The 12274-nt window shown below is 39.5% G+C and overlaps 1 protein-coding gene across 8 annotated transcripts in view; it reads left to right on the top strand.

Annotated features, from left to right (window-relative positions):
• The window catches only part of LOC113830672 (SHH signaling and ciliogenesis regulator SDCCAG8), a 200483-nt gene that overhangs the window by 88069 nt on the left and 100140 nt on the right, over positions 1 to 12274 (top strand). For all 8 annotated transcript variants that reach the window (XM_027418885.2, XM_027418883.2, XM_035445420.1 and 5 more), the window contains one exon: positions 6494 to 6636. In XM_027418885.2, coding sequence (XP_027274686.1) covers positions 6494 to 6636 — 143 coding nt within the window. The remainder of the gene's footprint in view (positions 1 to 6493; positions 6637 to 12274) is intronic.

Genomic DNA, 12274 nt, shown 5'->3' with positions numbered 1-12274 from the left:
AGGGCAGCAGCAGCAACACTAGATAATGTTTTTCTCATGGAGAATCACCATAGCATGAAGGTAAAGACAAAGCATTTCTGCATGTGTTATGATACCATTGGCTAAACGAAATCACATGGCTAAGTCCAGAGTTGTTGGGGAAAATTAGTACATCCTTCTGTCAGTGGGGACGTAGTTAGGAGTGAATATTTGCTGAACAATACATGATAAAATAATATGTATTATCTAAAAATCATTACATCTGCTGCCTGTGGTAGAGGGTCGAAAATAGAACAAAACAAAACAAAAGGAATCTGGCTATGTTTTAAAGATGTCCCCAAGAGCATTTGTTTTGAAGCCCTAATTTTCTATGTGGCAGTGTGGGTGGTAGGGATCAGTGGAGGTATTTGGGTCTAGAGGCATTGCCCCAGAATGGATCAGTGTCTTTCTTGCATGGACTAGACTTGTTATGCAGGAGAGAAGTTGTACAAAGGACAGCTGCCTGCTGTTTGTGTTCTCTGTACTGTGTGCCTGCACTTCCCTTTCCACACAGCTGCCAGTGTGAATTCCCATCCTCGGCAACCATGACCCAAGATGAACCTCTTTGCATTTATAGACTACCCACTCAGTTAAATCATAGTAGCCAAAGTTCCCGCTAACAAATCTGGGCAAAGCTGAGGTGATGCAGATGATGACAGAAGAGAACCTTTAAGATATTGAACATTCTAATAGATGAGTTGTTTTACCTGAAAAAATAAAAATGAAGGTTATGTAAAAGGATATGGGAATGCAGGAAATAACTGATGGGAGTAAAAAAAAATTGTTATATTGTTTCCTTGAATTTAATGGAGAACTTGGAAAGAGAAGTAATTCCAGATGTTAGACTCTGATTAGAAAATATAAGTAATTTTGATGACCAATCCAGTAGGGCCAGAGATCAATGCCTGGGCAATCTAGAAAATACAAAATGTCTGGCATTAAAATATTTAAAAATATAACTGGGCATTGTGCACACACCTTTAATCCCAGCACTCAGGAGGCAGACTTCTATGAGTTCAAGACCAGCCTGGTCTACAAAATAAGTTCCAGGACAGACAGGGCAGAGAAACCCTGTCTCAGAAAAAAATAAAAAGAAAGGAAGGAAGGAAAAAAAAGATTAAATATAGCCATTCAAAGCCGTGTCCCAAAACTAAAATCCAAACCCTAGCTAAGTGGGAATCTACTCTGAGATCACACTCATAAAATTGCATCATGAATGGGAAAGAATATTGTAAAAGTTTCCAGGAAGAGAAAAAAACAAATTACAGAGCAGTTATTAGAAATTAGAGAGACTCTTCAGTGGTAGCATTATAATTCTGCAGACAGTAGTGGTGCAGGCCTATAATAATATTCTGAGTGAATATGAACTACAAAGTAGGATTTCATATACAAACTCTTGAGTTTATCTATAAAGTAATAGTGCTTTAAGGCACAGGTACACACAAACACACACACACACACACACACACACACACACACACACACTCACACTCAATTGTCATTTGAGGCTTCCTTTCTTATAAAAACTCCTTTGACATAGAGTGACTTTGGACCCAGTGGGAACTCTATTTGGGGGAGGGGAGCAGAGTCTCACTAGGTAGCCCTGGCTGTCCTTGAACTAGCTATAGATTCCAGGCTAGCCTTGCATTTATAGACATCTTCCTGTCTCTGCCTCAGAAGACAGATTAAACACAAATAACACCCTGCCTGACCAACAAGGAACTCTTAAGCTGCCCTAGGGAAGACATAAAGAGTTGATGCAAGACAGATGAAAAGGGTCAGAAGTAAAGAAAAATTACTTTGATATTTCAGTATTTGAAAGTGTGACTACTTGGGAATTATTTTTGAGTAATTGTGGAGGAATGTCAGTTACTTAGATAAATTATTTTAAATGGGCAACCAGGGTGATCACACACGTCTAGCCATGCCATTTATAGGATTCAAATAGGGAGTATCACTTGCACCCAGAAGTTTGAGCCAGCCTCCAAAACACAGCAAGACCCTGCCCCCAGCTCAAAAGCAAGCATATAGTGCCTCACTTAGGCCAGAGCTAAGCTTTTAACCCCCTAAATAATAAAACATTGTTGAAAAAAATTAACTCAAAAAATAATGCTTGTCTCAGTAGAGAGAAAAGTTTCCATTATTATGTAAGTGAGCCGCTGACAAGCAACTAAACGTATCTGAAGGCATGATTTGGATCTTTAGAGTGATGTGCAGGCTGTCACAGAGCTCCTCCACTCGAGTGGTCCTCCTGTCTCTGCTTTCTCAGATAACCTGCCACCATGTACTCTAGCAAAGAAGATGATAGCTAATGCCTTACATTACACACCAAGAGAGAGTAATATAGGTATGCCATTTAAAATACAAATATAGGAGCTATAGAGATGACTGAGTGGTTAAGAGCACTTGTTGCTCTTGCAGAGGACCCAAGTTCCGTTGCCAGCACCAACATGCAACTCCAATTCTAGGGAATCAGATGTCTTCTGTTGACCTCTGCAAACACCCAGGCACTCACATGGCACATATACATACATGCATGTAAAATACTCATACACTAAAAAGAAATCTTTTTTAAAAATGAAGATAAATATTAGAAGAGTTGGTAATCTGCCATTGAAGATAATAAATGATTGAATACTGTTTGACTGAGATTAGGTGGTTATTTTGAGAAGAAAATTTAATCAGTAATAAAGGTAAAGATATATATATATATATATACATATATACATATATATATGATTAAGAAAATCTTAATCCAGATGTATCATTCACAGATGAGCACTGCATGGTCTCTTCCTTGCACATTGGCTTGTTGTGGGTCTCTGTGTTAATTGTCAGCTGCTGCAAGAAGATTCCCCAATGAGGTTTGAGAGATTCTCTGATCTCTGGGTGCATCAATAATCACTAGGAGTAATTTTACTACTTATGTCCATTTAGCAGAATAATAATGATAAGTTCTCTCCTCAGCCTTTGACTTATATGGCCAGAGGTTCAAAATAGCCATTCATAACGGCTTCTGTGTTTTGTCATTCTGGTGATCATATTCATGACCTTGTGTTTATTTTATGGCTTTGTATGGATAGTGTCTCAGGGTGTGTGCATGCTAGGCAAGTATTGCACCAGTGAGCTCCGCGTCCAGCTCTTGTGGTTATGATGTGAGGTGTGTCTTTTGGTGAAGTGTAAAGCTATGTAGCTCTCCTGTCACCCAGCTGGCCAAAAGATGGCTGTGTCAGACTGCATTGCAGACATCAGGTTAATAGTGTACTTTGAGAGGAATGTACATTTGGCCTATGACCGTCATTGGTCTTTCGTCCCTGAACCACTAATCTGCAGCCAGGAAGCAGCCCTGACCCAGTTGGGTGAGGCACAGGGTTATTCTGCCAGTGGGAACATGGCATTTCTGGCAAGAGATTCCTCTCCTAACTGTTGGAGTTGGTGCCATGGCAGGTTTTCCTGACTCGGGGAGCTAAGTGTTGAACCTCCATCCAGCTGGTAGATTATTTGTTGGTTTTGATTATCTGTCCCACTGAGCTCCTTTGCTGGCACACACAATCAGAAGCAGGCCACTGTTCAAAAAGGAACTTTGTATTTTGAAATTAGAATAGATAAAATGTAATTCGTTTATGTCAAGATTATGCTTTTGTAGAGGAGGAAGAGGTTTATTGGATTCAATTGCTGTGTTGCTGGTTAGTGCTAGGACTGGAACCCAGGTTAGTGCTGGGACCGGAACCCAGGGCTTCACATGCCCTAGGTGGGTGCTTCACTTTGAGCTGTACCCTCAGCTCCCAGTCAGGAATGCTTGAGGACAGCCATGCTTCCTCTACCAGGTTATTCCTTCCTGACCCCATGCTTTCTGGTCTTCACCACACTCTTTGGAGGCAGGTCCAGTCATCACTGATTTTAGGTTGAAGAGAGTGTCTTGAGAGTTGAGTGACTTGGCCAAGGTCACAGAGGTGCAAAGCCCTGAGCTTTGATTAGTGTGGACTCTTGAATGTTCTTTCCCTGTAGCTTTGACTGACTTTCAGTGCAGCTGCTTTATTATGTGAGGATATGAAAACAGCTGCTGTAAACTTAAAATGGTACAGAGTGCATGTGTTGTTATTGAATAATGCTTACAAAAATTGAAAAATTTTTAAGGAAGTTTGAATTTTGTTTTCTTTCTGTCACTCTTCTGTATCCTCCTAATGAAATACACTAATGTATATGTTTAGTCTTTTTATCTCTTTGTCTGTCTCTGGTGTGTGTGTGTGTGTGTGTGTGTGTGTGTGTGTGTGTGTGTGTGTGTGTGTGTAGGTCAGGGGTCAATGTCAGATGTTTTTCTCTTTATCTCTCCACCTTATTATTTGAAACAGGGTCCCACACTACACCTGACACTTGTCAAGTTGATTACTCTGACTAGCAAAATCCTGGAATCCTTTGTCCTCCAAGCTTTGGGGTTGTAGGGCAGCACCCCAACCTGGCTTTTCAGTGTGCTTCAGGGACCCAGACTCAGGTCCTCAGGCTTGCACCACCAAAACTTCACTCACTGAGATATGTCCCCAGCCAGATACATCTCATATATATTTCAGATTTAAGTCTCTCTACCATGTCTGGAATATTGCTGCTTTCTGTTCAGGGTTTCCCATCTGTCATTCCTTGCTGCCTAAAATTGATCATACATATTGATCCAGTTTTTAAAATTAAGCTTCTCAAATTGCGTATCTGTTTAAGCGATTGTCTCCCACCATTCATAAGAAACATTCAGCCTCTAGTGGTGCCATCCCATCTCACACCTATGGCCATCTCACACCTATGGCCATCTCACACCTATGGGCCTTTTATGGCTTTACATTGTCTCTAAGCTTCTTGTCCATGATAATCTGTCTGCCCATGCTTTTGAGGCATGTATTGTCTCTATAATTTATTTGTTGCTTTTTGTATATTGTGTATTTTTATTGTCTTTGTGTGTGTTTTCTCATCCATTGCATGAATTGTTACCTGTTGAATCAAGAAAAGATGGGGATTCTCTGGGTTGGCCATATTAAACACAGGCTTTTATAAATAGCATGATGTAAAAGAAACATGGAGTGAAGTTTTAAACTTTTAATGCCAACATATAACTCCAGCTCTAGACTTCCCTGCTCTTAATTTCACAGATTCTAGGCAAATAAAACTTACTGACTTTTCTATTATGTTTTACATCTTTAGTTATATTTCATTGTAAGACTGCAATGATGTTAGTAGAATTTTAATAACTTAAAATATTTTAAAGAAATAAATCAGTTTTATTTGGTATTTCAGTCTGAAAGATATAGAAACCTCCTGTGCATGAAAGTAATATATCGATAAGTATGTGGATTTTCAAAAATAAAATAATATTTGAGAACTCATAGCAAGTGACTTTATCGTATTGTTGGCATAAACTGAATTTGATGGTATAAACTGAATATAGCATTATAAATATAAGAAAAATGAGTCATTTGCTTTATCTTATTTAATATATGGGATATAGTTGGAGGTCATTCATAATATTGAGAAATGGCATAAGAACATTTTAAAGTATGTATAAATACTATGTTTAAAATGGCCTGGTCAGATATGAAAACACATTGCATTTTGTGTAGCAAACTTGCTTCTTGCTTATTATGTATGAAGTTGAAAATATTCCTGACTGTTTTTTGTTGTTCGTGTTTTTTTAGTCTACTTTTTTTCTATGTCCAGCTCCTTTGGTTTGCTTAATGCCATAGATGTTCTGTGATGAATACTTTTACTTTAATGTACAAACTATCCAAAATATGTACAGTATAAGTTATTTTTGCTTTGAAATATTTGAGTCTCAGTAAGATAAGAAGTTTCTTCCTCAAATGAAGTAATAAGCTATGTTCATATTCATATGTGTATGTATCCAAGCTCAGTCATGTCAGAGCGCTCTGCCGGCCTGTCAGCACAGGTGCTAGCTCGGACATCTCACACCCTCAGGCTGAAGGCCCTCAGGCTGACAAATACTAATACTGTTAAGCATCCTGCAAAGGCCTTTTTAACACTTCACATTTTCCTAAAAACCAACTGTTTTAACCTGTAATTTTTTTATGACATCCAAGTAAAACCATAAATGTGTCTTTTAAGTAAACAGTTGCATATTTGATCAGCACCATTGCCTGTATCTGATGAGATCTCTTACACAATGATCCATTTCAAAGGAGGTGCCCGTTAGATTGGGATTACTCTTTGCATGAAAGTAGATTATCAGTCATTTGCAGTAGTCACATTCAGTTGTTTCACGTTTTAAATCAGACTTTGTCTCCCCAGCCAGAGAGCTACTTCGTGAGTGTGCATTGGTAGATGTGTTATTTCTCATTGTCATGGAGCTGACGCAGGTCTAAATTTTCCAGTGAGGTTTTATTTTATTAAGATTCAGGGAAGGAATAAAAGTGGACTAATTTTGAATTCACATGTATGTATTTCATATGAATTTTTCTCCTCCGATCTGCCTAAGGAAATAGAGAAATTGAGACTAGAACTGAGCGAGAGCAAGCAGCACGTGGAGCAAGAACAGCAGAAGGCAGCCCGGGCCAGAGAGGAGTGCCTGCAAGTGACAGAGCTGCTGGGCGAATCCGAGCGCCAACTGCACCTCACCAGGTATGCCCTAATCCCATTACACACTCAGCGCCCAGTGCATCCCGCTGATTCCTGCCACAGGCTTCCAAACAGTTGTTAGTCTTAGTCATTCAATTCACACACAGCTTTCAGGCACATTACAGAAAGTGGGTATGTGGCAAGCAAAACACCCAGACACGTGAATGATGAGTGTGGCAGGGAATCACTGGTATATTACAAAACCGTTTGTCTACAGCACTCAAATATTTAAGTGACTCTCTATCAGTATAAGCAAGATGACATATTTCTATCACCACCACCACCTCGCCTATTAATTGTATGTCTAATAAAAATGTTGAAATGAAGACTATGAGGAAATGTATTTATGAAAATAACCAGATTCTGTCAGTAGTGAGAGACAAAAGGAAGAGACAGGCTAAGAGCAGATTGCAATGGAGTTGATACAAAAATAAGGAATGTGTTTCCTAAGGAGGTGTAAAATTTAGAGATGAAGTTGAGACTGTTTGCATTCAGATCATTATTATAAGCAGGTTTACTGCAGGAAGGTTTTGAATTGCAATATATTTATCATAAGATATTGTGGTGCATTCATCATTGTTGTAAATTTAAGTGAGCATATAGCTCATTTGAAATTAGAATAGGACTCTAGGTTGCAAGCATTGTGAGTTTGCTGATTTAGAAACACACACACACGTGTGTGTGTGTGTGTGTGTGTGTGTGTGTGTGTGTGTGTGTGTGTACACATGCACATACATAAATACACTGCAAGAAAAATCTACGGAGAAGTAGATACCTAGTTTACCACTTCAGAGTTGACAGCTTTCGGGTTTTACATCAATCCTCCGAGTTTGTTCCACTCTCAGAGTGTCTAAGCTTTTGGGAGGGAATTTTGTCTGTAATTGCATATAAGTTTATGGTTTTTGATTTAATTTACAACATAGGAAAACACTGGCCTTCCAATCACAGTACTATGTTGAATTTGAGCTATGAAAGGGGACTGATCCCTTTTGCATTAAATATGACAATGTAATTCCAAGCACGGTCTGATGACAGATGGAGAAGAGCACTACTGAACAGCCTGCATTTGGAGAAAAAAAATATTCTAGAGGTTGGTGAACCTCCCAAAGTTTTGGGTTAGTGCTAAGATGCCTCCAGTTCTGTTCAAATCAAACTTTGTTAAAAAAAAAAAAAAAAACATTTTGTTATGATAATCTTCCAAATGGCTTGACACCTTCTGATTTAAGCAGTGGGAGAGGAGAGAGCTACAGGGAAGAGAGAAAAGAAAGCACTTAGACATGTATGGTCCCTGGGGAAAGCCCCAACAGATGAAACACTTTTGTGAGGAAAAATGCTTAATATTGCAGAATAATAGCTGCTCTTTTAGTGTCCATTTGAAGCATTGTCTCTGTGGCACTGAGTACGTACTATCAACCCGGTTCCTGTGGTTATTTAATCCTCAAAATTTAAACTTTAGCTTCATCATGATAATGTTGCTAGTTTCTCTTTCTGTCAGCCTTCTATTGAGAATCAACCATTTGTGTGCTAAGCACTAATAAGCTATAGAAACGGCACTGCTTTTAATGTCTTGGTGTGACTGAGCTCTGGTAAATAAATATTAATGCTGCTTTTGCCCCTTTGCAATTCTGTCTTGTTCGGAGTTAATTTCTGGAGTCAGAGTCTATGGAGAGTTTCCCTACAGTACCAGTTTGTACCGTTTGACAAGATCAGTTCCTGCAGCAGAGCATATTAAGATGCAGTCACTGCTGACATGGACGCGTGGTGACTAATTCCTTTGTTCTTAAGACAAAAGGTTGTGCCTGGCTTCTGAGAAAGCTTTTTCTGCTGTGCTTCACTTCCACACATTCTATAAGTGTGTAAGCCCACATTATAGAAATAAAGCAGTGCAGTACTTTTTATAAGCATCTTATGCTTCATTTGCGTTCATGTTTGATAAAAAAAAAAACTACAATCATAAATTTCAACATGACAATTAAAACGCCAGGGAACCAGACACATTCTTCCTTCACACTGGAAACAGCCGTGCCTGTTGGGCCGAGTATTTCTGACATATCTCTAAGAGTTTTTGCGCTTGCAGTTCGTTACTCATTCAGTATAGCCGGGTTGTGCCTGGGAAACAGCATCTTTCTTTATTGTGCAGGTCAGCTGAAGTACAGGACCACACCCCACCCCCACGCCCCCGGCTTGCAAGTAAGCATTTTGCCATTCACTCTCAGACATTTTGAGTGATGCAGTCTAGCCAAATTTTCAAAGTAAATATGAAAGCCATCTTACAAAATGATGGTGAAATAATGAGTCAAATCTGTATAGGCAGAGAAAATATTCAAACCGGAGTAGAAATCTGTGGGACATTCTGAAAGAATCATCTGCCACCTATGATACTTGACCTTATTTAAATTCAAATTGCATTAAAGTTGGGAAATAGAAAATCAGCCTTCACTGAAGGACCCAGCTGGTAAGTATAATGTTTACTTGGTACACAATCATTTATTCAAAACCTACTAGGTTTTAAGTAATTTGTTCATTCTTAAGCATAGAGAGGAAAATAAGAGTCAGTTTCTGCCCTTCAGTTGCTCACACTAAGCTGGAGGAGTCAGCTCTTCTGTGGAATTACAGTTGAGTGTTGCAGCAATGCAATGCTGGGAATAAGGGCTACTGAAGAAAAAGGATGAAGGGAGAATGGCCTAGCTCTGCATTGCAGCTAAAAACAATGATAAAAGTTGATATGTCTAGGGGGGTGTCTGGTAAAGGTCTAAGTAATAAGTTCATGTTAAGAGATCCACAATGGAAGAAGATAGGATAGATATTCTTGGTAAAGGACTGGTCTATACAAAGATATAAATACAGGAGAAAACATAAACAAGGTAGGAGCTAAGACTAGAAAGGTTCTCAAAGAGACTGGAAGCATAGCAGGCCCTGTTGTGGAGAGCCTGGTGGTTCTGAGAGGATTGGCAGCTCTTGATATACACTAAGCTTGCTGTCAACACAATGGATGATGGGCATTGTGAATTAGGATCCTAATGCAGCATCATGGACACTGAGGTTGGAGATGACACCCTGGTTAGGCCAAGGTCAGCATCTAAATCTCATGGGCCACATCGGGTCTGCTGTTTATTTCTGTATAATCCATGCATGAAAGATGTTTTTATACTGTGTGAATAATTGGGGTGAGTAAAGTTCATATTTTATCATGCCTAATCATCTGTAAATGAACTTTTGTGGGACCTAGCAACAGTTATCCTGTGTGTGATGGATGACTATGGAAGCTGAGCTGAATGAGATCTAAAAGCCTGAACTACTCCCTGCCTGGCCATTTACACAGAAAGTTAAATTTTTTGGCCACTGCAAGTGAGGTGTGAAAGAGCTTAGGACAGGATCACATGTGTATTTTTAGGAGATGAGTGAAAAGTATTCTGAAAATTGATTGAGGAAGAGAAGATTTGAGGAGTTCCATCAGAAAGGAAGCATAGACGGCTGGGGGATGGCAATGAAGGGTGGGGCCATGCTGTCCCAGCCAAATAACAGGGGAGTCATGTGTTCAAAATGCATTTTTTGGAGTAATAAGTATGAAAGGAACAATCAAAAGCAACTCCATAATTCCTGGCTTAGACTGATTGGATGATCCTCAGTTTCAACCAGGAAGCATAAAGAAGTAAAAGAAGAAAATAATATATTGTATTGGGAAACCTGAGTGTCAGTGTGGTTTCTGTGATGTAAAGAGATAGATAGATAGATAGATAGATAGATAGATAGATAGATAGATCAATAGATTGATATATAGATGATAGATATAGATAATAGATGACAGATGATAGATTGATGGATGATCTATGGTTGGACAATAGCTCTATAGATAGATGATAGATAGATAGATGATAGATAGATGATAGATAGATAGATAGATAGATAGATGATAGATAGATAGATGATAGATAGATAGATAGATAGATAGATAGATGATACATGGATCTGCAGGATAGGGGATCAGTATATACAAATATATAAATATGGGAGTGTGTTGAAACCATCTCAGGGGGAAAAAAAAAAGCTTTTTTTGGTCTTTGGCCATATGCATGGTAAGCATACACCCTACCATTGAAATACAATCCTAGTCCAAGGACCCTGTTTTTCAAGTTCAATGGAAGAGAACCACTGACCAACAAAAGTGAGACAGGGCCTTCAGATGTATAAGAATAAAGAAAGATGATTGAGACAGTTTGGTGAAATAATCAAGTGCTGTTAAATCTCATACTGCACCTAAGGGAAGTCATAGAGGGTGTCCAGGACTCTAGCCTGGTCACAGTGTGGCATCTACTACTGCAGAGACAAACCTGGTCATAGTGGGGTATCTGGGGCTGCAAAGACACACCTAGGTTATAGTGAGGTATCTAGGACTCTGGATATAGTGGGGTGTTGGGACTGTGGAGACTAAGCAGGGTTATAGTGGGGTGTTTAGTGCTGTATCGAAAAACCTCTTTGGGAGTTAACTGTTTTTTAATCTTTAGACAAATTACTCAATGCTTTATGTCTATTTACTTGTAAAATTGTAAAATGAGGTGAGAGACTAGATTATTTATTCATTTTTCTATTGTAACTCTAATAGTAATTCTAAGTGATTTACAATATTACCTTTGTTTTTTGTTTGTTTGTTTGTTTGTTTTTCCTTTGAGACAGAGTTTCTATGTGTAGCTCTGGCTGTCCTGGAACTCACTTTGTAGACCAGGCTAGCCTGGAACTCAGAGAGATCCACCTGCCTTTTCCTCCCAAGTTCTAGGATTAAAGGTGTGGGCACCACCCTTCCTGGAATAAGATTGCCCATTTTTAATTTCCTGTTTCTGAGCACTTACTGCTTTCAATGGCCTTTGCGTAAGATGTTTCCTTAGCTTGCACTTCTCAGGGATTTTTCAGAACTGTCTTTCGTCTTGCCATTCCAGAGTGCTGTAACATAGGCTGCACTGGTCTCTCAGCAGGGGTTATGGAGGTCGTCACCTAATACCTGTCCAGTCTCTAGCTAAGCCTATTCCACACACCACCCTCTTGACTGCTATCTTTACCTTCAGAGATTTCCATTGTACCACACTGGCTGTCACAGATAGATCTGCATCACCCAGCGTGGCTATTTAGGTCATTCTGACAGACTGTGACCTTCCCATTTGCTTCCTCCTGCTAACCCTCACTGTTGATTTCCAGCCAGGTGCAGCCCAATGCAGCAACCCTTGTAGTGGTGGGCGCGTCTCCCCTTTCACAGTTTTACAAGTAAAACATCTCAGTGGCTTCTTTCAGCCTAACTGTAACCTTCTCCTCTTTTCAGGATCTTCTGAGCACTCACTGAGCCCCAGGCTGTGCTCCAGGAACTGGCCAGAAGGCAGCTGTGCTGTCCTTATAGGAGCATCAGTAGATGTAGGCTCCTGTTTTTCCTGTTTACAGAGAAGTAAAATGAGTCATCTAAGGTCACTCAGCTGATACGTTATAGAAGCAGATTTGAACCCCAGTAATTTGCCTGCCAAGCTAATCCCTTATCCATTAGGCTGTAATTCTGTGTAAATTACTAGGGAAATAGATACATGTGATTGTTCCCAAAAAGACAACTGAGAAAATCAGTAAGGCTAATTTGTAATAGAAATAACTGCTCCCAGATCCT

The sequence above is a fragment of the Cricetulus griseus genome, chromosome 5 (assembly GCF_003668045.3).
Source record: "Cricetulus griseus strain 17A/GY chromosome 5, alternate assembly CriGri-PICRH-1.0, whole genome shotgun sequence".
NCBI classification, from domain to species: domain Eukaryota; kingdom Metazoa; phylum Chordata; class Mammalia; order Rodentia; family Cricetidae; genus Cricetulus; species Cricetulus griseus.
This window is presented reverse-complemented; position numbering and strand designations above follow the sequence as displayed.